This window comes from Myxine glutinosa, chromosome 12, assembly GCF_964187855.1.
Source record: "Myxine glutinosa chromosome 12, kmMyxGlut1.1, whole genome shotgun sequence".
In the NCBI taxonomy this organism is placed as follows: Eukaryota; Metazoa; Chordata; class Myxini; order Myxiniformes; family Myxinidae; genus Myxine; species Myxine glutinosa.
In genome coordinates, this window is record NC_136272.1 from 9,652,938 (window position 1) to 9,679,172 (window position 26,235).

Genomic DNA, 26,235 nt, shown 5'->3' on the forward strand with positions numbered 1-26,235 from the left:
GGCCCAGCGTGGATCACGTACGGCGGTCCTTTCGTACCCGCTGTGGAAGTGTAACTCAGTGTAACTTATTAATTGGCACTGGTAACTTATTAATTAACACTGGTAACGAAGCAGATACATTTTACCTGCAAACTCTGTGAAAGACGAGTTCGTAAATGAGTGTCAGGAATGTGCCCGAACATGATAATCTCTTGTCCACCTGGTCACAGCCCCTGGCTGAAGCACCCCCCTATCGTTTGGTAAACGGAACTCACAGCAGGAGGGGAGCGAGCTGATGCCAGGACTTGGTGCATGCATGACCTCGGGGCATTAGCGGAGAAAGGATTAACGTTCAGCGGACAGGGGATTAAGTCCAGTTTGTCCATATAAACGAGAGCAAACGTTGAGTCGAAAGAACTTGTGAGCAGAAGCTCTGACCGACGGGAGTGGCGGAGGAACATCGGCCGAACGAGAAGGACCATGCGAAAAGAGTTAACCTGGTCCATTGAATTAAGCGGTATCATTTGGTAATTGGAATGAAGTGAATAACCAGTTAATAAACCAGACCTTTTGTAAAACCTGTGTCCGGTCATTGGAGTCTTGAGTCTCAGCTACAAATTCCCTTGCAATCTGGAGGCACCGCTGGAATTTCGAGTGGACGTCGTCAAGGTAAGCATGACGTCTTGGGGATCTGTCCATTATGAAATATGAATTCTGAAGATGGAGGATTTGGTGTGTGGGACTTGCGATTGTCCATAGGTAATACAAGGATGAAACGTTTTAAATGATGCTATTCGTGTGCTTGCGAGGATATGATTTATTATACGCTGGGTATTAAAAGCCTTACTCTGGTCTGCAGGCAAATCGGCTCATGAAGTGCACCATAAGACGATTTGTTTGCCGGTTCGGTAAGGTTCGGTAAGGTCCGTACACGTGTACAATCGTGTACACCCGTTTTAAATAAATAATTTTTTTTCAGTTTTCCCGCCATGTCTAAAACTCGTTCGATCAACAAATAAATTCATGACAGACAATCCCACCTCATGCCGGTCCAGAATTATTGTGAAAGATGGCGATTGGATAAAAATTGCATACCAACACTCCCTCACTGTCCCTCATTGTCCCTCATGTCCATTCCGGCACCCTGTCTCTTGCTCCCGCTCCTTCTCCCTCCCCTCCCTCTAGTTCTCATAGGTGGACGTTTTGCGAGAAGCAAAGCGTTTTGCAGGAAGCTTCCAGGAAGCAAAGCCAGGGCTGTTGCTTTTTGTGTATTTTCTCTGCGCCCCATACTCGCAGATTTGGTTGGTACAAATATTTTATTGAAAGGTGAAAGATGCTTTTGTGGAAGAGCAATGGCAGACCACGCATTGTCACCACTTTCATGAGCTCAGAGAAATAAAACAGCTAGTGGAAATCGGCAGCAGAGTGGGAATCGGCAGACAATGGAACAGCTAGCGACGAGTGTTTGTGAGTAACAACCACCCTCTGGTCGAGGCTCATAGGAGGGGTGATGCTTACTGATTCGGCACGCTTACAATAGGTGTTAATGGTGGGATGTCAGAGGTTTTGGTGTGGTTTAATGTTCACACTGTTTTGGAAAATAATGCTCGATGCAACATGATCCTAAAAAGAACCCATCCCTCCATCTGATGATCAAGGAGATGGAAGGAATGGAAAATTTGAAGTATTAAAGTTACGGAACTCAAAATGTCTGGGTTTGGATGTAGTCATTAAAGGATTGAGTCATTCATTGGTGTGATGATGGTCCTAATATTTATTTATCTGGTTAAGTGGGTCCCAAGGTATGGTCACCGTACTCGCAAGCCGTTCGCTTTGGCTTTGCGAATGGCCCAAACCATTTCATGTAAATAGAGGGGGGGGGGGGGGGTTCTGTGGTCGTTACTGCCACGTGGTTTGAATAAAATAGTTGTTGATTGAACTAGTTGACGGATATATAAATCCCATTCGAATGTCAAGTGAATCGAATGAAAATTAAGGATTTTTCAAATTGTTGTGGACTTTGGCCTATGTTGAATAAAATAGTTGTTGATTGAACTAGTTGACGGATATATAAATCCCATTCGAATGTCAAGTGAATCGAATGAAAATTAAGGATTTTTCAAATTGTTGTGGACCTTTGGCCTATGTTGAATAAAATAGTTGTTGATTGAACTAGTTGACGGATATATAAATCCCATTCGAATGTCAAGTGAATCGAATGAAAATTAAGGATTTTTCAAATTGTTGTGGACTTTGGCCTATGTTGAATAAAATAGTTGTTGATTGAACTAGTTGACGGATATATAAATCCCATTCGAATGTCAAGTGAATCGAATGAAAATTAAGGATTTTTCAAATTGTTGTGGACTTTGGCCTATGTTGAATAAAATAGTTGTTGATTGAACTAGTTGACGGATATATAAATCCCATTCGAATCTCAAGTGAATCGAATGAAAATTAAGGATTTTTCAAATTGTTGTGGACTTTGGCCTATGTTGAATAAAATAGTTGTTGATTGAACTAGTTGATGGATATATAAATCCCATTCGAATGTCAAGTGAATCGAATGAAAATTAAGGATTTTTCAAATTGTTGTGGACTTTGGCCTATGTTGAATAAAATAGTTGTTGATTGAACTAGTTGACGGATATATAAATCCCATTCGAATGTCAAGTGAATCGAATGAAAATTAAGGATTTTTCAAATTGTTGTGGACTTTGGCCTATGTTGAATAAAATAGTTGTTGATTGAACTAGTTGACGGATATATAAATCCCATTCGAATGTCAAGTGAATCGAATGAAAATTAAGGATTTTTCAAATTGTTGTGGACTTTGGCCTATGTTGAATAAAATAGTTGTTGATTGAACTAGTTGACGGATATATAAATCCCATTCGAATGTCAAGTGAATCGAATGAAAATTAAGGATTTTTCAAATTGTTGTGGACTTTGGCCTATGTTGAATAAAATAGTTGTTGATTGAACTAGTTGACGGATATATAAATCCCATTCGAATGTCAAGTGAATCGAATGAAAATTAAGGAATTATTTCATTATTAACGATTAATGAAGTACTTATTTAATTAATTACATTTCTTATTAAATTACAGTAATTACATTACAGTAATTACCTGAGGTAATTACAGTAATTACAGTTCCGGTAATTACAGTAATTACAGTAATCATTACAGTAATTGCAGTAATCTTATTACAGTAATTACATTACATTAACTCAGGCACCTTTTGAGTAAGGAAGCTGATATTTGGACATGACACTGACCAAGTGATGTGGCTGTGGAAGCTGATATTTGGACATGACACTGACCAAGTGATGTGGCTGTCAAGGAAAATATTGATTTATTGATTAATCATTTAATAAATTAACTCGTTGATTTATAAATGACTTATTTAATTAAAAGTCCTCAGAGATACATCTTCGGATGAAATACTTACAGATTGGTTATGCTATGAGCCAATTGATTAAGGAAAATATTTTGTGATGGCCATATTGGCAATTTCGTGGCCATATTCGTGGCAACTCAGTTAGTGCCACTGCACCTTTAAAATGCATCCCTGCGTTCATTTTTCGATCGATTGAGTTGAAATTTTGAACAATCGGATCTGGACTGTCGTTGTTAACGACTCTAGCACGCACTCGTCCAATCAGGATGGAGCGGTATGGTCCCCGGATTATCACTGCCCGCAGTTTTAATTAGTTTTACTTTTTCTCTTGGTCATATAATTTTGAAGACATGCATGTCATGATAGAGGAAATGTTTGTTCTGTTAAACGGAATAAATGTTGTTTATTTGTGTGGGTGTGTATTTTTGTGTATTTTGGATATATTTTCACGACTAATTCCAGTTATCGTCCTGCAAAAGGTCTGCTCGTTCTTTTTCCTTTGAGTCGTAAATTCCTGTTGAATTCTCATTAAAATGCGGAATTAAGTACGCTGTGTGATGATGGAGATCCTTGATGACGAATCAGGAATAGTGAATGAGCAAACAAATATCACGGATGGTACACCGGATAAGGAAAATGTAGATGAAACCCCTTTTGCTCAGGTGCTGTGCAGCGCTGCACAAAGATCCATATGAGCGGAGCCTGGGTGCTGTGTAATTAGTACACAAAGAACCAATTACTAGGGTGCTGAATAAACACAAAGATCCATTTTTTGGAGCTGGTTCTCCCGGTGCTGTGATTTATTCAAAGAACCAAATTTTGTAAGAATTAAGATATGATTTGTCGACATTATAAATACTTTAATATATGTAACGATTTTTGTAACGATCATCCTGCAAAAGGTCTGCTCGTTCTTTTTCCTTTGAGTCGTAAATTCCTGTTGAATTCTCATTAAAATGCGGAATTAAGTACGCTGTGTGATGATGGAGATCCTTGATGACGAATCAGGAATAGTGAATGAGCAAACAAAATAACGAATGCTGCGGCTGGAGCAGTGGAAGCGATTTTTGAATTGTTCAATGATTATTCGATATTGTTATGACTTATTGTCAATAGGTATACTAAGTGGCCATGAGGTAGCCTGTTGCTATGTACAGTTTTATTCTATTGTTGATTATACCACATAGCTGTGGTGATAAAGGAAATGTTCGTTTTAAATAGATGATTATGATAGGACCATGACTATAAAATCATGATGATTATTATGAATGATATCATAGGGTTCAAATGCAGAATGCTGCATGAACTTGGGAAAGAACTTTCAAGCCCTATGGGATAAATTGGGTGTTACAAGCGATGGAGTTTCAAAATTTAGCATGATTGAAGGAATTTTACAGTCTTATTTCAGGAGTTTTACGAAATTTATATTGCCAAGAGATTTGGGTACTATTAAAAGAAAAATGATGAGATTTTTCCCAAAGAACTTTAATATCTGCCATCCATTTTGGCTGTCTCACGAATGAAGGATGAGTTGCCTTTAGTGGTTGCAAAGAAAATTTGTGGAGACCAGGCAAAATGGGGAAATATGTCAGATATGACCCTAGGACAGGACGGTGATTCATCAATTAACATGAGGTACGAACCAGAGGTGACGACCGATGAGATTCGATCTCAGTCAATGGATGGACCTGTCCTGACATCATTGGGGAAAGGGCTTATGCAAGGAGTCATCCAAAATGATTAATTTGATTTATTGATGAATATTGATGAATTAATTGAAATTGAATAATTGATTGAATCTAATTGATTGAATTTAATTGAATAAATTTAACTGAATAAATTGAACTGAATAAATTGAATTAAATATATTGATTGTTTGATTGATGAAAATGCGGTCTCAAGAAAGAAGCTTTGATATCTTTGCGAGATATTATCAATGTGGAGACAACCTGGGAAAATTGAGCAAGGTGGTGAGTTTATATACAGATATATATGTGCGGTTACCATTGTGTGATTTCCCCGTCAACAGAGCGGACACCTGAGGATTCACCCATTTCATACTGACCCTCCGGCTCATCTGCAAATACTGATCTGTGAGATTGGATTGTGCAAAAGCCACAGCTGAGGGAGATTCTCTGGAAATCACCGTGTGAACAGGTGGAGAGACCCTTCCTGGAGGTACGAGTGAAGCTTTAGACTTTAGAGGAACAAACTACAACACATCCAACGCTACTTTGATAAAAGGCAGAATGGGAAATGGAGCCTGCAAGAATACACAAGGACAACCAGAGATTCCACAAAAAGGTACTTGTACACATCATATGTACGACCGTTATGGTGCCGAAGCTATAAGGCAGGTCGAGAATTGGTATTTGTGGACAAAGGGACATGATGAGGAGTTTCCAAGAGATGGTACATTTGAGCGAAGTCGATTGGAAAGATTGGGACAAAGATTGAAAGCCAGAAAGAGACAGAATCTAACGGTAGACTGGCTTGCATTCCATCTTTGGGATGGTGAATCCAGACAACGGGAACAGCAAGAACGGATAACGGATCTAGAACTTAAAATAAAAAGGATACAGGATACAGTGGAGGAGACAAATGCACAACTGCCCTCGAAATTAGGAATGAAAGTGACAGTTGTCCCATCAGATTTCCAGTTGTCTCCCCAAAAAGGACGGTACAGAGAATTTTTTCGTGTTTCAGGAGATAACGAGAGATTGCAGTGGCAACTCAGGGATGTAGAGATGCAGCCCAGCAATACAAGTGCACAGGTGCACAGATCAGACAACGACAGAAACCGGTGTTTCAAGTGTGGACGGATGGGACATTGGAAAAGAGGATGTCCGTATACCAAAAGGAAGACAAGTTAATAGGGTAAACCAAGATCAAGGGTACCAGTGCTGACCGATACCTCAGACAATGATTAGGCCTTCATTGCGACAAATCCCAAATGACGATTGGCCTCAACAAATTAGATTACTGGACAAACATGAATAACTGTCGATGATTCTTGGGTCTGAAAAGATTTCGGAGCAAGAATTATTCATTTTTTCTTTTGCTTGTAAGCAAATTAGTAATTAATTGATCACATGCCGAAATTGGATCTTTTATGTTGGGCACACAATTTTAAATTTACAAAGTTGGAACAATTGCTTTGCAAATTTTAAACCAAGGGACAAGGGTCACATGATGATCAGGTGGGAATGTCGGACTATTGTTTCGCATGATTGATAGGTCAGTGGTCGACTGACATGTAAATGGGTGTGTAGTCAAATTTGGATAAATTATTGTGGGAACTGAAAGGGTAATTTCAATGTGACATCATAGGGGTTTTCTAAGAATAAACTTTTTGGTCCATTTGTGTATTAGCATTTCTAAAATTGAAGGACAAATTTTATGAAATTGAAATAAAGTTGACACCCATCTTGATCTGTAAATAATAGTTCCAACGCAAACAAATACGCATAATGCATGTGTGTGTGTATTTTTGTGTGTCAATGTTAGTGTTTTTTATTGTTTTGTGTATCAATCTTACAAGATTGTTGACACCGACAGTGTGCCTGTCTGGAAATGGATAGTTTTATGTGGATAAGATTGAATATACAGAGAATCCGTAAAATAAAATAGAAATATAATTTGATTATGAACATTATCTCTTTTGTCAAGGGAGATGGAATATAAAGATTTGATGTGCTGGGTTATGAGCAGCCATTAATTAATAGTAAAATTGTGAGTAATTTGGGGATTCCATTTTTGATAGAATTTATATGAGAATAACAGCTATTTATGGATATGAGCTTCATAAAAAGAAATGAGGGAGTACAAAATTAGCCAAATTTGGGAGAGGTCTTACACTGACTTCCCAGAATACTCTGCTCACGGATTTATATATATATATATATATATATATATATATATATATATATATATATATATATACTTGAATTTTATCAGCATATAAATTGTGCTGCATGTATAGATGTGTATTAGGCATAGATGATATGGGAAAATAGTAAAGAAAATCTTGCTGATTTGAACTATTGTGAGTTTTAAAACGGAATGCATTATGAATCTTAAACCAAGGGGCAGCCATGAACGCGCTGTTACGTTATTTATACTCAGAACGCGCTGTTACGTGTACCTGCAACATATTTGTTAATCTCGCACACCTATATTGGCATACTGGTGTCAGTAGTACTCACTGGGTGCATAGAAATGGATGAGCAACAGTTAAGGGGGTGTAAAAAAAACACTTACTTGGATATTTTCTACAAAAGTAGGGGTTTCAATAAGTGGTAGCTGTACACATGGGATTCATCAAATTAAGTTTTGGAGTTCAAACAAAGTCACTGGTTAACAGATGGGAATGGATAGTAAATAAATTCTTCGATGCTGGGTAAATGAAGTGAGATATTACAAAGACTTATTAGAGCTATTGTTCTTCCTTGCAGCAGTGGGAGAAAATTTAGATCCAACATAATGAATCTATAAATGAATGTGATAGGGATAATATCCTCAATTTGTACTAATTATTTGATTGTGGGTAAAGGAATTAATTTATCGTAGTGGATTGTTAACAAGCAGCCTGAAATGTCCTGAGAGTGTGCATCCATGTAATCAGAAATCCCAGATTTGTTTTTTACAAACAACATTTTGGTAGAGATCTTATGTGGACGAATACTTGCTTGGTAGATAAAAACGGTACTGCATGTTGGCAGCCACTTCAGTGGCCATTTAGGCCGAACAAATAGGGAAAAACTGTAATTGAATATGTAATTTACAGATGAGTATTTGGGAAGTAAAAAGGGAATTTATTGATTTGGGAGACATTTTTCGAAGGTTTATTAAAGTGTTGCAATATGACATTTGGCAAGGAAAATTATTGGATGGGAAAATTAGATCTGTTTATAAAATGAATTTGTTGACCCATTGAAGTTAATTCTTTGAATTGTTGTTTAATTAGCATTTTGAGTTCAAATTGGAAATAGTTTGGTAGAGCTTTGGTTAAAACCTTTGGTTGCAGTGTTTTGGAACAAATTGATAAACCGTAGGAGGTTGATAAGAATAGAAACAAATATGGACCTAAAATAGAAAGATTGTTATGATGATATGAATAATACCGAGATTAAAAGAATGAATCAAGTGATGTTGCAAATGAATAGTGAATACAGTAGAATTAAGATAATGGCATAACGACAATGTTATGAGTTGTGTCAATTACAATATCAGTGAACTCATATCACCACGAGTGACACACTGTTAGGAAAAAGAGGGAAAAGAAAAAGTGGAGAGGAATTATGGTAATAATACATTATGTTTAATTTGTTGGTTTGGAAAAATTGTTGTTGGGAATTAGGTATTCCCGTTTGTGATTGTAATCATATACAATGCTATTCTTAGTTTAGTAATAAAATACATACCTGATTGAATATTATTTGTGTGACGCATATAAATGAATATAACTTTTGTGTTAAGGAAAAACAACAAATTGTTGAATGTGAAACTGTCGGAAGATATACATGATTATGCTGATTTCATGGTAAGATGTACCCTATCTGATTCAGTGTGTGCGGAAAGCAGATTCAGATGTGACTGAGCATAAGGATAAGACGAGATCACATTTTGGAGGGATTGCTAACGGAATTGGGAAGAAGTTCGAGAAAGAAAATTTGTGGCTAAAAAATGAAGTTAATCATGGCATACACCCTCTTTCTCAAAGAATGATGAAGACATTCTCCCGTGTAACTTGGAGATGAATGCTTACCTTCACCAAGGAAATTTATGTGACCATTTGCCTGGATCACACTGCAACATATGAAAGAAAGGCGATCACTGACTCTTGTTCGAAGGCTTCGAACATTCACCACATCAGAAGTTGCAGGACAACGACATTTTACCTTCAACCTCTGTGAAATGCGGGGACATATGTTATTACTTCACCAACGTCCGGGGAGCCAGCATGGAGCTGCAAACCAATGGCTGTGCCTTTTCACAACAGCTGTGCATGATTCTGCTGGTTGCTCCTGGTAAGGACCATGAATGACCTGAACACCATGGTCCCAACATCATTGTGGATGCATGCGGCATCCCTGTTCCACATCTTGCTGGCCAATCAACGTCACACCAATACTTGCTGCCCACTCACAATGATGGAGGAGGCAAGTCGACTACAACTGGGTGAAGGCCTTGTTCAGGAATTACTATGGTTTACAGCAAAAAGTGGCAAGAATGCTACAAGGAGAGCAGGGTCAGTCTATGACTCCGCAATGTTACCACAACAGCGAAATCCTACACGAAGTAGTGCAGGAGCTATGAAGACATTAGGAGAAAATGTTTCATACCAGGATTCAAACACAAGTGATCAGCCCTTCCTTTCAAACAAAGTCAACATTTGTGTGGAGGCAAACGTTTTTTGCCAGATGGTGCAGATGCTTTACAAAACTTGAAAATGAAGTGAAATTGTTGTATCTTGGTGATGGTGAAGTGTTGTTTTGAAAATATATTTGTGATGCAAATGCAATAGATTGAACAATATGGAAGGAGTCAATGACCAACGAAATGTTTTGTGATTCTTGCAGGATGACGGTGTATGCCCAAGGGAATTTGATTACCAAAGTGATTGATTATTTACTTATACTTGTAATGATGTTTACTTGTAGTGATTGATTGTTTACTTATATTGATGTTTAGATTAATGGTTAATATAAACAAAAACAAAAAGATGAGGGAATTGTGGAAGTGTAACTCAGTGTAACTTATTAATTGGCACTGGTAACTTATTAATTAACACTGGTAACGAAGCAGATACATTTTACCTGCAAACTCTGTGAAAGACGAGTTCGTAAATGAGTGTCAGGAATGTGCCCGAACATGATAATCTCTTGTCCACCTGGTCACAGCCCCTGGCTGAAGCACCCCCCTATCGTTTGGTAAACGGAACTCACAGCAGGAGGGGAGCGAGCTGATGCCAGGACTTGGTGCATGCATGACCTCGGGGCATTAGCGGAGAAAGGATTAACGTTCAGCGGACAGGGGATTAAGTCCAGTTTGTCCATATAAACGAGAGCAAACGTTGAGTCGAAAGAACTTGTGAGCAGAAGCTCTGACCGACGGGAGTGGCGGAGGAACATCGGCCGAACGAGAAGGACCATGCGAAAAGAGTTAACCTGGTCCATTGAATTAAGCGGTATCATTTGGTAATTGGAATGAAGTGAATAACCAGTTAATAAACCAGACCTTTTGTAAAACCTGTGTCCGGTCATTGGAGTCTTGATTCTCAGCTACAAATTCCCCTACACCGCCATGGCTTGGATCCCCGCTGGTTCTCGCGGCACGCGAAGCCCGGCACGCACCGAGGGCCCGACTCGGCTATAAGTCGGTCTAACCGCTAACCCGGTTACCGTCAATGCCTCACCTGCATGCTTACACGCATACGCTACCCCTTTCTTGCTCATACATCCAGCCGTTTCCCTGCTCTTGGTCATTGCACCTTCTCTTACACACCCAGGTACACTCATTCCACTCACAGACTTGGTCACACACCTGACCACCGAACACCTTTGCACACACTCGTCGCTCGCACACCTCACCAACACACCTCTTCGCGCCCCCTCCTCAGTCACCTCCTCTGTGACAATCACAGGTGTGCTCTCACTCGCACACCCAACCACGTGCCTCACGACCAACTCAAGTGTGCATTCCCACACACGCTCTACCATTCCAGGTGTGCATCCTTCCATTCCAGGTGTACATCCTCGCTCACCTGTCACAACCAACTCACGCTCCGTGTCACTCTCACTACTTTCACCTCCACTCTCGGTCGCGCACTCACCCTTACTCTTGACAGCGCACTCTTTTCTCATGCCCCTGTCCGTTACACACCTTTCTTGCGCATCCTCTTGCGCACACTCTTTCGTTACATCCTCTGTAACTCTCACCACTGGCGTGCATTCTCCTTCACTCTTGACAGCGCACTTTTTCCTCACACACCCCATGGTCGGACATTCTCGCACACCTCTTTTTTCGCACACCAGTCCTGTCGCACACTTCACCAACAGCCTCTCACGAACACCCGGGTCCACAACAACCCCCAAGCCGACTGAAGCTCCCCTCACATCATGTACATTTCCGATTATATCGCCACTCACCTTGGCACCTCTTCATCGCACCTCTTCTGCCACCTGCAAAGTCTTTATTTGGTTATTGAGCAGCATATCATGAGTTGAGCACCGACCTTGTACATATTCCATCACCTCCTCCCATATTTCTCTCTTAGTTTCTGTCCGTCTCTTCTTAATTTCACTCACCTCTTCTTCCACTTCCTCTAATTTTTGCTTCACCTCTTTTATTCCCCGGTGCATCTCCTCAAGTTCGTCCTCTAAGGCTACCGTGACCGTCTCTATGTGCATCCTGACCTGCCAGTCCTTTGTCTCCATTACCTCTGTCACCTCGTCCAACCTCATTGTCAGTCCCTCACGTACCATCTGACATTGCCTCTGTGTCGCTATCAAGTCATTTTTAATTTCTTTTTGTGTCGCCTTTAACCCTCCTAGTACTGCAGTGTTCCTTTGAACCTGCTCCACTAACTGCATCTGTCCCTCCGTCAGCTGTTCCACCTCGTCCGTCAGATCTTCTATTCCCCCTTGTAACCTCGCCGTATTATTCCTCACCTCTTTCTCCATACGCTTCTCACCTCGCTTTACCTCCTCGCCTGGCCCCGAAACCTCCTCACTTACACCTCGTCATATCCCCTCTTTCATCTCCTCCATCTCTTTTGTAGATGCCACCCTCATCTGTCCCAATTCATCCCTCTGAGCATCCAGTTTACTTTCTAACCCGATTTTCACCTCCTCTATCTGGTTCCCCATCTGTTCGATTTCCCGGGCGGATTGCTCGCCTATTTCCCGCAATTTGTCTTCCATCCTATTTTCTAACCCCATTAACCCGTTTTTCACCCCCTCTAACTGATTCTCCTGGGCAGCCATTCTATTTTCCACCCCCGTTAACCCATGTTTCACCCCCTCTATCCCATTGTCTAATCCCTCTAATTTCTTGTCTAATCCCTTAAGATTATTGAATAACCCCTCAAATTTAGCTTCTAGCCGTTCCCCCATTTCTCCCATTTTGCCCCCCATTACCTCCGCTCGGTAAATAACATCCAATCCGCGGTCCGTAACAGTATGATTACTTTTATATTAATCTAAAATCAAAGTATAAGGATAATGTGTCATTGTTGTATATGGATACTGATCGTTTTATTTTTAAAATTAATACTGATGATGTTTATTCAGACATGAAAAAGGACATTAATATCTATGATACAAGTAATTACAGTCCAGAGAGTGAGTTGTTCTCTTCTAAAAATAAAAAGGTGATTGGAAAGTTTAAGGATGAATTAGGAGGAAATGTCATGAGTGAATTTGTGGGATTGAGGTCTAAGGCTTATGCTTATAAATACATTGTGAATAACGTTGAAAAGCCTGATAAGAAGTTAAAAGGTGTAATGAAAAATGTTATTAAAGAAACAATAAACTTTAAGGATTATTATAACTGTTTAACAACAAAGAAAGAAGAGTTTAGAAAGATTAATGGAATAAGAAGTTATAAACATGAATTATATTCAGAAGAGGTGAATAAGAAAGCATTGGGGGCTTTTGATGATAAGAGGTTTATTTTAGAAAATGGAATTGATAGTCTCCCTTATGGTTATATAAGTATATAAGTGATAAGTTAAAAAGGGGGGTTAGGGATTTTAACGGGCTACCGCCGCCTTTTTACTATTATATAAATGATAGAACCAAGTACCAACCAGACTAAAGAGTGGAGGTGTAATCAACCTTGGTATATAAATGGTAAACATAACGAATGTGAAAAATATCAAATAGGTATAATTGAAAAGACAACTGGTAATAAAATTTACAAAACAAATAAGAGAATTAATTTAAATACCGGTGAATTGGGTAAAAAAGATGGAAATATTTTTGAGTGGACAGAAAACTTTGATGGTTGTCAGGAAAATATATACTTTAATTTTAAAATGGTATGTGGCACTGGAGGCGCTCAAACAAGAACATTGAGGGAGGTTTACCATTTTATCTTAGCTCAGTTAAAATATCTTAATAAGGAACCAAACTCAAACATCTTTTTTGTTAATATTGTTACGGGTCGCGGACAAGATGTTACTTTGGGCCGAGCGGATGGTCAACCGCGACCGTTACAGGATCCCCGATTAGCCCGACTCCCCCAACGTTGACCAAATCGCGCCACAGGTATTCAATTTGGAAACCTCTAAAGCGACCGAAAGAGAAGGAAGAGAGAAGAAGACAGAGTACGGAGGAACAACAGGATTTATTATACACACAAGCAAAAAGAAGGAGCGATCAAGTTATTTAGAAGCAATGGATGGAAGGAGCAGTCACACAGTGAATCGTTAGCTTATCTATGCAGTTTACTTATAAACCCCAGGACAACATTCAAGACAGACGACGTTCACACTTACACGGGGAAAATTGCAGGCAGGTATGGCTTGAGGATGGATGGCTATTGAGAGGCAAGGGAGGTTCAGCTTCCACGTGTATTGCTGCCTGGCACGCCCTTTTTGTGGCCTGCGTCCTCTTAACTGCAGCGCAGCTGGTTGCACGATGGCTCGCAGGCTCGGTCACACCTGCTCGTTCAGGCGTCTTCCTTCTCCCCAGCACCAAAGAGCGACAGCAAGCAAGAGGACGGGGTCAGAGCAAGAGGGTAAGAGTGCGTCCCGCGGCGGTTTATATTGGTTTCTCACCGAACCTTCGCGCACTTTCTCGGGGGTTCCCGCTCCGCCCTCTCTTAGCCAAACCCCTTGTTCTGGGTTGGATGAGCGGGGCCGACTTACTCCTCCCCCCTATGACGAGGGGGGCGACCCGTCTTCTCTAGCCACTCCCCTTGTTCGTAATGGCCGCAAATGTCAAAAACCGGTCAGCAGCTGCAGGTAATGCGCCGTCACGTTGCACAGCAGTTCAGTACTGCAATAAACGGTTGCTGTCAAAGCTCAAGTGGGGGAATCCCTGGCACTTGAGCTGCCATGGATCATCGGAGGGGCCTACGCTTATTTCGTTTGATGCAATGCAGAGCCAATCTAGTGGGAAACACATATTTAGCCTACATAGAATAAGGAAATAAGCTATTTAAAAAGATATATCGTGGCCTGTCTGTAGGTTCATGGAATTAACTAGGGGGACGTCTTTCGATCTTATTTACTCTACGAGGGCCAGTTAAAACACCGCAAACCAGCTCTCACATTCTTTACACTTTCCAAATTCGTTACAATATATTAGATGGTGAAGGGAGTGGCAAGAGAATTAAATTATTTCCCACGCATAAACAAATATTTGTGGGGTCGATGTTTGAGTGGTCCACTCGGGATCATTGATAGTAAGAGTACCATAAGACCAAGGGGGAATCATTGTTTGAGTGGTCTAATGAACAACATTAAGGATAGGTGTCAAAAGGCTAAAAGGTTCGTAAAGAGGTGAGAGGAAAATTAACATGTAAGTGAATGGGTCGATGTTTGAGTGGGTCAAAGATAATCTGCCAAATGATATGTAGAAGAAGGATTATAGGTCTATAATGGAAAACAAATATTTGTAGTGTTTGAGTGGTCTAATGAACAACATTAAAGATAGGTACTATAGACAAAAGGTTCATAAAGATTAGGGTGGGAGAAATAGAGGTGTTAATGGGCAATGAGGGAAAGAGGAAAATTAACATGTAAGTCAATGGGAAAATGAGAGTGTCCCAGAAGCAACATATTGTTACGGCCCACGGATAAGGATGTTGGTTTGCCGAGCGGATGGCACCGCGGCCTAACAGTTACCCCGACTAACCCGATTCCCGAACGTTGGTCGGATCGCGCCACAGATATTCAATAAGGAAAAGACAAAAGCGACACGGCTGTGAAGAAGAAGAAGAAGACGAAAAAAAGGTTGAAAATACTAATAAATTTATTCCTACTATATACAGGCTCAAAAAAACCAAGGAGAAGGAAAGATAAGAAAATAATTTACAGAGGATTTTCGACACAGTGCAACCTAGCTTCTACAAACTTAATTAAATACCCAGGGACAAAACAAACAGAACAAACTCACGTACACAAGAGTCCAAGGCGTCCTGCAGCACGATCGGAGCGTTTGGCAGCTGCCGTTCCTTCGCGGCCCTGCTCAAAACCGCCGTCCAGGCCCCAAGCGGCTGTTGAGTGTTGTTGCTGCTGTGGCCGCCGCTGCTGCTGCTGCTGTGGACGTCGCGTGCTTTGCCAGGACTACAACAGGCTTTGTGCTTCCCTGGATGATGATCTCCTTAATGTTCTCTATGTTCTTTTGCTCACATGCTAGCCTCGGACTAGTTGGTTCTCTCTGGATGATCTTTTTACACAACTCAGCAACTACTCCACTCTACAACATCCTTGCGCGCGCGCTTTTATAGCGCCTCCGGCGATCAAGCCGCCGGCCTTCAGGACACGCCCATCGGTGTGCTCACCTCGGCCCTGGTTGGTCGCGCGACCCTCTGGCTCCACCCTTGATGACGACGGGCGGGCACGCCTTTCTTCCCCGACCCGAGCACATGTTCAATGGTGGTTTTGGAGGGGATGTAATTGGCAATCGAGGCTTGGCAATGATGAAAGGCAATGAAAGTTTTGGTAGTGGGAATGGGGAATGAAAGGAATCAACTCTATTTCACTTGGTGCAATGGAGTGTCATCTTAATGGGAGACAAGGCCTTACCCTAATACACATAATAAAGATATAACTATCAACCAGGGGGAAATCTATGATTGGCTAACGTGTATGCTTTATGGAATTAAGTACGGGAATGCCCTTTGACCTTTATACAACACTGGAGGCAGGAGGGTCCAGACTTAAGCAATAATTCACAACAATTTACTACAATACAACACAATAAAAAAATACAATCGTCATATCCGCAACACTGCACCCTCCTCCTCTTAGGCACGTCCCGGGCCTATAACTTTAGCTTAGTGTGACACGTAGGTGTAGTTCACTCTACTTTTAACCTGACCCTGAGTGCGACAGTTTTAAAACATAAATAAATATGTCCCACTGCTCCATTGCACCCTACCTCACAGACTCACGCCCACAGCTAACCGAATTGCGGAATGGTCTTCAAACTATACACTGACGGTGGGGAGCATTATTTACAATGGCTCTGCTTTTATTTACAAAACTAACCCAGGACCTGTGATTGTTCTTTTGGGGGGGGGGGGGGGAGAGACAGTCTGCTCTGCATCAATGCACCAAGAAAGCACTCAAAAACGCACCAACACACCCTCAAGCACCAATCGGTGCACAGTCACCATTGTTCAATAATAAAAATAACCAAACAACCCCGAACCCTGCTGGTGGTCTCTTGCTCTTCGGCTCCCTCTGCTGGCTATTACTATCTTCCAGATGTTGTCATCTTCCTTTGCTGGCGGCCTATTTGCACTATAAAAATGCACCCGTGTCCATTTGTATTTATTTTATTTATGGCCCACAGGGCCGACTACTGTGGTTCACCTGTGGGTCATCGGTGCCCTGTGATCAAGGTCCGCCAGCAAGATTTCGGGCCTTCATGGCCGGTTCCAGCAGAGGGGCCATGCTGCAACCCATGGGGTCCATAAGTGGTGCTCGGCCACAGATATGTGGTCCATAATGTGGTGCATCGATGCAGACAGCTGGTTGTGGGAGTTCCAGGCGCACAATGGCGGACTCACGCATGCTCCCCTCGGCGCCCAGTGGCGCACAGGTCCTCATGTGGGAGACAAAGGGGGGGAGAGACAGATGAGCGAGGTGTAAGGTCACAAGGGTACACATCAAACAAGGCAATGCAAGGCGAAATACGTACGGAGAGCGAAGTGAGAAAAGCTCGTCCCTTCCGTACGTCACCCCCCCCTGTCACCTACTCTACCCTTGCCCTTACCCCATATTTACAAAAATCTACACATTTACAAATTCGTCACAACTGTCACGTCTTCCCCATATTTCTTCTATTCCAAATTCGTCACCACAATCCCTCGAACCAAAATTTGCCATCACCCAATTCATCATCAATCCTCATAAGGAGGAAGAGATGGAACATCAAGCACGATGTCACACCCACGTCATGATGCGTCTCACATTCCAAACATTTGCTTCAAAAATAATAAAACAACCTGGCATGGTGTGGAGGTACGTCATCCCAGGTGAGTGGATGCAGATGGTGCGAGGAGACTTCAATCCTAACTATCCTCTAAATGACTTTAACACACTTTACACTACCCGGGGTCTTTCCCTGCCAAACCATTGGCAATCTTACTCCATGTGGTTTTAAAAACCAAATTCCCATTGACCAAACTGTGGTGCTTCTCAATTTGGGGTCTCACTCCCCCGATTCATCTCCCGGTGCCCTTGCACAATTTCTGGGCTGGGGCGTGTAGCTCTCCCAGCAGGCCTACCCACCTGCACACCTCCACCACTGTAGTTGCCTCCGAGCGTACCTGCTCCTCACCCTAACCTATCTAATTGGGGAAGGCCCCTCCTGGCTCTGTCACCCCTCGGTGCCCTCTGGCACTGGGCTACCCGGGTCCGTCCTCCGGATCCTCGGGCCCCATCCACAACAACTCTACCGGCTCCCAGAGCCCACCTGCGGCCTCACCTGGCTGACATCCTCACAGTGGTGGAGTGCCCAAACCAACTACACACACTAACAGGCTACACGCCCAGCCATTTCCACAACACTAATGCACCCATCCAAATACCATTCTTTCACCCGCACCACAGATGCCAATATCCAACCACAATTTACCTATACCCTCTACCTAACACTTACACTACCCTCCCCGGGTATTCGTGATGGGGGTCCATCCTTCCCCCATTCACACCTTCGCACCATCCACTCCACTCCACAATTTCCACCATACTCACTCCACGACCATCCATTCCAATACTCCATATATTCCATACCATTTATTCCATACAACCATTCTCCATACACCTGTCGTTGCACACCTGTGCAATCATACCTGGTGCCACCTCCACCCTCCTTTCTCCCTGGACCATTTGGTCAACACAACGCACAATCACCTTCTCTCACTCAAACACTGCTCCATACACCTGTTCAGTTGCACACCTGTGCAATCACACCTGTTCACCATACACACGGCATCATCTAATCTACCTGTTGCCCTGCTAACTTAGTGCTCCCCGTCTTCCCTTTAAACTAAGCACATACCACGTCATTATCATCCACTCTAATCTACCTGCGTCCCCACTACCGGTATCATTGTCACTAACTAATCTTAACGTTACCTATTGTCAATCTCTAGGGCCCTACACATTATCCAAACCCTCCCGGGCTAGTTTTCACTGCCATAAACCCCATAACTAGTGCTCCTTTGCCCCCGCTGTGAGAGATGGCAGAGTTGCCATCCCACCACATCGGGCATCTTCCACTACCAATTTTGCTCACCAAATTCCAACAAATCAAAAATTTGCCAATCACTACCAATCGTCTGCCAATCCTCACTCTGCCAATCATCAAATTTTGTTTCTATAATTTCGGGGCCAAAACACTATCCTCGTCATCAGTCTTCTCACTAGTGCCTCTCGGTGCGCCAATTCACTTCTAAATCTCGGCTTCGTACAGCCGAGCAATGACTGCGGGTTGCTTGGTGCCGGCGGCTGGATTCGTCCCGCATTCGGTGCAGGGACGGGGGCTTACCCGGGCCAAGATCCCACGCACCATCTCAGCACAGAGCCGTCCAATGGCCCGATCTCGACCTGCCGGAACGCCTCAACAAAAGGGGGTCGCCATGACGACCCTTCCTATTGGGCTGCCCGCTCCGCCTAGTGGAGCACGGACGCGGCCGTTCAAAGCGCGGCCCGGCGTGGATCGCGTACGGCGATTCTTTCGAAACCACCGTGGTTCGGATCCCCGCTGGTCCTCGCGGCACGCGAAGCTGCCCGGCGCGCACCCAGGGCCCGATTCGGCTATAAGTCGCTCTAACCGCTAACCCGGTTACCGTCGATGCTTCACCTGCATGCTCACGCACATACGCTACCCCTTTCACCCTCACCGAGCTCGGTGCTCCAACGCCGCCCATACACCCCGCGTACTTCGTTATTGTACTCGTTCTTTCGCTCACAGACTTGGTCACACACCTGACCACCGCACACCTTTGCACACACTCGTTGTTCGCACACCTCACCAACACACCTCTTCGCGCCCCCTTCTCGGTCACCTCCTCTGTGACAATCACAGGTGTGCTCTCACTTGCACACCCAACCACGTGCCTCACTACTAACTCAAGTGTGCATTCCCACACACGCTCTACCATTCCAGGTGTGCATCCTTCCATTCCAGGTGTACATCCTCTCTCTCACCTGCCACAACCAACTCACACTCCGTGTCACTCTTACTGCTCTCACCACCACTCTTGACAGCGCACTCTTTCCCCATGCATCCGTCCGTTACACACCTTTCTCACGCACACTCTTGCGCACACTCTCCCGTTACACCCTCTGTAACACTCACCACAGGTGTGCATTCTCCCTTACTCTTGACAGCGCACTCTTTCCTCATGCACCTGTCCGTTACACACCTTTCTCACGCATCCTCTTGTGCACACTCTCTCGTTACTCCCTCCGTAACACTCACCACAGGTGTACACTCTCTCGTTACATCCTCTGTAACACTCCCCACTCCGCGCTTCCATGTGCCCCCTCGCACACGCGCTACGACCAACTCACTCTCGACAGCACACTCACTCCTCGGCGCGCACGTTTTCCTCACACACCCCAGAGTCAGACATTCTTGCACACCTCCTCCTTCGCACACCGTACCTGTCGCACACTTCACCAATGGCCTCTCACGAACACCCGGATCCAAATCAACCCCCAAGCCGACTGAAGCTCCCCTCACATCATGTACATTTCCACATATATCGCCACTCACCTTGGCACCTCGTCTCCGCACCTCCTTCACCACCTGCAAACTCTTTATTTGGTTAGCGAGCACATCATCACGATTTGAGCACCGACCTTGTACATATTCCATCACCTCCTCCTGTATTTCTCTCTTAGTTTCTGTCCGTCTCTTCTTAATTTCATTCACCCCCTCTTCCACCTCCTTTAACTTTTGCTTCACCTCTTTTATCTCCCGGTGCGTCTCCTCAATCTCGTCCTCTAAGGCTACCTTGACCGTCTCTATGTGCGTCCTCACCTCCCGGTCCTTCGTCTCCATTACTTCTGTCACCTCGTCCAACCTCGTTGTCAGTCCCTCACGTACCATCTGACATTGCCTCTGTGTCGCTATTAAGTCATTTTTAATGTCGTTTTGTGTCGCTTTTAACCCTCCTAGTACCGCAGTGTTCCTTTGAACCTGCTCCACTAACTCCGTCTGTCCCACCGTCAGCTGTTCCACCTCCTCCGTCAGGTCCTCTATGCCCCCTTGTAACTTTGCCGTCCCATTTCTCACCTCTTTCTCCATACGCTTTTCACCTCGCTTTACCTCCTCGCGTACCCCTGAGACCTCCTCACTTACACCTCGTCGTATCTCCTCCTTCATCTCCTCCCTCTCTTTTGTAGATGCCACCCTCATCTGTCCCAATTCATCCCTCTGAGCATCCAATTTGGTTTCTACCCCGATTTTCACCTCCTCTATCTGCTCTCCCATTTGTTTAATTTCTCGGGCGGATTGCTCCCCTATTTCCCGCAATTTGTTTTTCATCTTGTTTTCTAACCCCTCTAACCCATTTTTCACCCCCTCTATCTGATTCTCCTGGGCAGCCATTCTATTTTCCACCCCCGTTAACACATGTTTTACCTCTTTTATCTGATTCTCCTGGGCAGCCATTCTATTTTCCACCCTCGTTAACCCATGTTTTACCTCTTTTATCTGATTCTCCTGGGCAGCCATTCTATTTTCCACCCCCGTTAACCCATGTTTTACCTCTTTTATCCCGTTGTCTAACCCCTCAAATTTAGCTTCTAGCCGTTCCCCCATTCTGTTTTCCAATCCTCCAATTTGGTTTCCCAATTGCTCACTATTCTTGTCCATAAGGGCCTTCATTTGCATCATAAAAAGGTTCAAATCCACCGGTGGCACTGCTACGGTCGCGGGCGCGGTCGCCGTAGCCATGTGCGAGGCGCCATTTTGCGAGCCCGTAACCTCGTGCGCGAGAGCGCCATTTTGCTTGCCTGAAACCTCCTCAACCACCTCCTCATTGCCCTCCTCCACATACATTTTCCCCAGGTCCTGGGTCGATTCTACCCCATCTATCTCTCCCACCGACATCCCGTCGCCTTGACCAGCCATGGCGCGATTTCAAAATTCGGGTTTTTCTTGAAAACAAACCAAATTTCGGCTGCTCCAAATTTTGACCAAATATTTTATAGATGTTTTAAAAATTTGGTTCGGGCCTCGTATCTCACTCCCAGACACCAATTGTTACTGCCAATAGTACAATTGGTGTTCCAAAATTTGGGCTAAATAAATTTAGTCCCAGGTCCGAATCCGACACTCCTGACACCAATTGTTACGGCCCGCGGATAAGGATGTTGGTTTGCCGAGTGGATGGCACCGCGGCCTAACAGTTACCCCCGACTAACCCGATTCCCGAACGTTGGCCGGATCGCGCCACAGATATTCAATAGGGAAAAGACAAAAGCGACACGGATGTGAAGAAGAAGAAGAAGACGAAAAAAAGGTTGAAAATACTACTAAATTTATTCCTACTATATACAGGCTCAAAAAAACCAAGGAGAAGGAAAGATAAGAAAATAATTTACAGAAGATTTTAGACACAGTGCAACCTAGCTTATACAAACTTAATTAAATACCCAGGGACAAAACAAACAGAACAAACTCACGTACACAAGAAGGATGGAAAGGCAGGAGGTGGATGGCTGGAGGGAGAGGAAAGTCCAAGGGGTCCTGCAGCACGATCGGCGCGTTTGGCAGCCGCCGTTCCTTCACGGCCCTGCTCAAAACCGCCGTCCAGGCCCCAAGCGGCTGTTGAGTGTTGTTGCTGCTGTGGCCGCCGCTGCTGCTGCTGCTGTGGACGTCGCGTGCTTTGCCAGGACTACAACAGGCTTTGTGCTTCCCTGGATGATGATCTCCTTAATGTTCTCTATGTTCTTTTGCTCACATGCCAGCCTCGGACGAGTTGGTTCTCTCTGGATGATCTTTTTACACAACTCAGCAACTACTCCACTCGACAACATCCTTGCGCGCGCGCTTTTATAGCGCCTCCGGCGATCAAGCCGCCGGCCTTCAGGACACGCCCATCGGTGTGCTCACCTCGGCCCTGGTTGGTCGCGCGACCCTCTGGCTCCGCCCTTGATGACGACGGGCGGGCACGCCTTTCTTCCCCGACCCGAGCACATGTTCAATTGTGGTTTTGGAGGGGATGTAATTGGCAATCGAGGCTTGGCAATGATGAAAGGCAATGAAAGTTTTGGGAGTGGGAATGGGGAATGAAAGGAATCTACTCTATTTCACTTGGTGCAATGGAGTGTCATCTTAATGGGAGACAAGGCCTTACCCTAACACACATAATAAAGATATAACTATCAACCAGGGGGAAATCTATGATTGGCTAACGTGTATGCTTTATGGAATTAACTACGGGAACGCCCTTTGACCTTTATACAACACTGGAGGCAGGAGGGTCCAGACTTAATCAATAATTCACAACAATCTACTACAATACAACACAATTAAAAAAATACAATCCTCATATCCACAACAATATATACACTACTCTTGTTTGACTTTTCAACATTTTAACAAATCAATAGTAAATTCTTGTTTGTTGTCATTGTTGCTCAGACTACGCCGCAGCTCAGCTGCGCCAGTACCAGCGGCTGATCCGACAGGTGAAGCCGGATTTGGAAAGCTATGAGAAGCAGAAGGCTGAGGAGTGAGTATTCATTTGCAGTTCTCAATGGACTGTTGCATTCAGTATGCAGCAATTTAAGAACCGCGATTGCACACAAAATCTTCTGCTGTGATTAGGGTTTTAATATTTGGTATACAGAAACGAGGCTCATGGAAGAACGAGGTGATAGAGGGTAAAAAGGCAACATTGACGTTGGGACATTGGGCACGGATGGGCACGTCACACAAGGCAATGAATGAACAGGAAAAGAGGATAGTGAAGGATAGAGCAGGGGCAGGAAATGCAATTACCTGTAAGTAAGAGGGTTGGGTTAGATATGGTTAAGGTTGGTAGAAAAGATTGCAGGTGGATTGAGGATGATGTGAGATGGTGATGCACCAATTGCTTGGAGCCCCAGATGGGGAGAGCACAATTGATAGAGCGCAAGCCGAGGGAGCTAGAACGGAGGAGAGGCGTTAAAAAGCGAAACAGGAGCCAATGACCTGCCTGCAATTTGAGAGCAACGCGCCTTGTGCTTCAACCTCGTCACGGAAGATTGTGATAATGTTGATATTTAGATTGCACAGAATCTTTGAAAGACAGATCCGATGCTGGGATCCCAGGCCATAAGGGTAAGCAGTACTCCATTGTGCTCGGTTTCTTTTGTACACATGGTCGAGGCTCGTAGAAGTGTTGGAGCAGAATGGAAGGGACAAAATGGAAAGGGGGAAACGCCAACAGCGGGGTAATAGTGAGATCAAGGAGAGGGGGAGAAGGACACATGGGGGTGAAGAAGCTGCACATAAATGAAACAAAACAAGGAGAGAAAGGGGAAACTGGAAATGAGACAGAAAAGGCACAAACGAACCGGCTTGGAATCTCTCAGTAAATTTATAAACAGAAAAGGTATTCAATCCTGTTTCTGATGAAATATTGTCATATTAATACTAAACTTTCTCTGCACCACTTTTGTTTCAGGTCTGAGACCTTGTATCCGATGGCGCACAGTTTGCGACATGGCACACACGAGCCATCGACTGATGGTGTGGATCGAATGGTCGAAGACCTTGAGAAGCAGTGAGTCGTTAAATATTCCACACCGGTTATTTAAAAGGAATTAAACATTCCACACTTTTCAGTGTGCCCAAATTCCCACCTTTGTCTCTTTTTTTCCACACCCCTCTCATCGCATTGTCTATCTCTTGCTCTTTGTCCGTCTATTTTGTACATCGTAGGATCGAGAAGCGCTCCAAGTACAGCAGACGTAGACGGTTCCACGATGATGCAGACATTGATTACATCAACGAACGCAACGCAAGCTTCAATCGCAAAGCTGCACGCTTCTATGGAGCATACACGGCCGAGATCCGGCAAAACCTAGAACGTGGAACTGCAGTGTGAGTCCCTCCAACTTTGCTCTTGTTGTACAAGTTCCACCGACGAACAATCGGGTTCTTGCCTTGGAATCTCGGTTTTATCCCAATCCTGCATATGTCCCAACATTCGCTCTCCTTCGGTCTAGTTTGTGGAATACTTACCAGTTGGCTTTGGCTCAACCTTGTTATTGGATCGGACTGGTGGTTTCTGACTAGAAGCTCCCACCAAGGTCCAACATTTTGCGAATGTTTACTTTTTCTTTACCTTTACTTTAAGCAAAAATTTAAAAAAAGATTTCTTTCAATGCATACTAACCCATCCCCAAATTTCACATACCTGTCACCCCATATTTATACACACCCACGTCACCCTCGCCCCCAAATTTACACACACCTACGTCACCCTCACCCCCATATTTCACAAACCTACGGCACCCTCGCCCACAAATTTACACACACCGACGTCACCCTCGCCCCCATATTTCACAAACCTACGGCACCCTCACCCACAAATTTACACACACCTACGTCACCCTCGCCCCCAAATTTCACACCTCAGTCGCCCTCACCCCCAAATTTCACAAACCTACGTCATCCTCGCCCCCAAATTTACAGATACCGACGTCACCCTCGCCCCAAATTTCACATACCTACGCCACCATAGCCCCCAAATTTACACACACCTACGTCACCCCACTCCCAAATTTACACATACCTATGGCACCCTCGCCCCAAATTTCACACCTACACCACCCTCGCCCCCAAATTTACACATACCTATGGCACCCTCCCCCAAATTTACACATACCTATGTCACCCTCGCCCCCAAATTTACACATACCTATGGCACACTCGCCGACAAATTTCACATACCTATGTACAATTGTTATTTTCCTGTGAAATGTAACTTGTAGTCAAATTATTTGCCATTAAAGGAAAAAAACAAAAACGAATATGACATTTCATGTGAACTTTTTGATTCCTGTCTTTTCCTGTTTCCCTAACTTGTCAATTGATGAATTTAATATTTTAATTTCATTTTAATGAGCACCGAGTTTTGTTATTATGGATTTCAACTATTATTTCTTGTATTCAAGGATACCTACAAGAAAAGGGTGCTCGGTATTACATACCTTATGATGTGGAGCATATACATGGGAATTTTGTCATTAAAAACTGGCCTTATACTGATATTGTTAAACCCACAAATGGAGACTTGTTTAAAATATTAAATAATATTATAATGTTCGCAGGCAGGCAGGCAGGATTGAAATCTTTCCTCTTCTCCAATGGCTTGATCTCTGATCATCAATTTGGATTCAGACCAGGTCACTCTACTCTGGACATGCTGCTTCTCCTGTCTCAACAATGGATGGAGGTCCTCAATGCCAAACAGGAAATCAGAGCTGTCTCCCTCGACATATCACGTGCCTTCGAAACAGTCTGGCACCCAGCTCTGCTCACCAAACTCTACTCCTATGGTATCCATGGAAATCTCCATGTATGGCTTGCGGACTTCCTCTCTGGTCGTAGTCAACGTGTAGCCCTGAATGGATTTCTCTCATCTCCCCTTCCTGTTCAGGCTGGA

The 26,235-nt window shown here is 43.7% G+C and overlaps 1 protein-coding gene across 1 annotated transcript in view; it reads left to right on the plus strand.

Moving 5' to 3' along the window:
- LOC137437278 (pre-mRNA-splicing factor syf2-like) overlaps window positions 1-25,300 on the plus strand; it is a 94,353-nt gene extending 69,053 nt beyond the window's left edge. The window contains exons 2-4 of the mRNA XM_078766243.1: window positions 23,223-23,313; window positions 24,250-24,348; window positions 24,507-25,300. Of these exons, the coding sequence (XP_078622369.1) occupies window positions 23,223-23,313; window positions 24,250-24,348; window positions 24,507-24,672 (356 nt within the window). The 3' untranslated portion in view covers window positions 24,673-25,300. The remainder of the gene's footprint in view (window positions 1-23,222; window positions 23,314-24,249; window positions 24,349-24,506) is intronic.
- The last annotated feature ends 935 nt before the right edge of the window (window positions 25,301-26,235 follow it).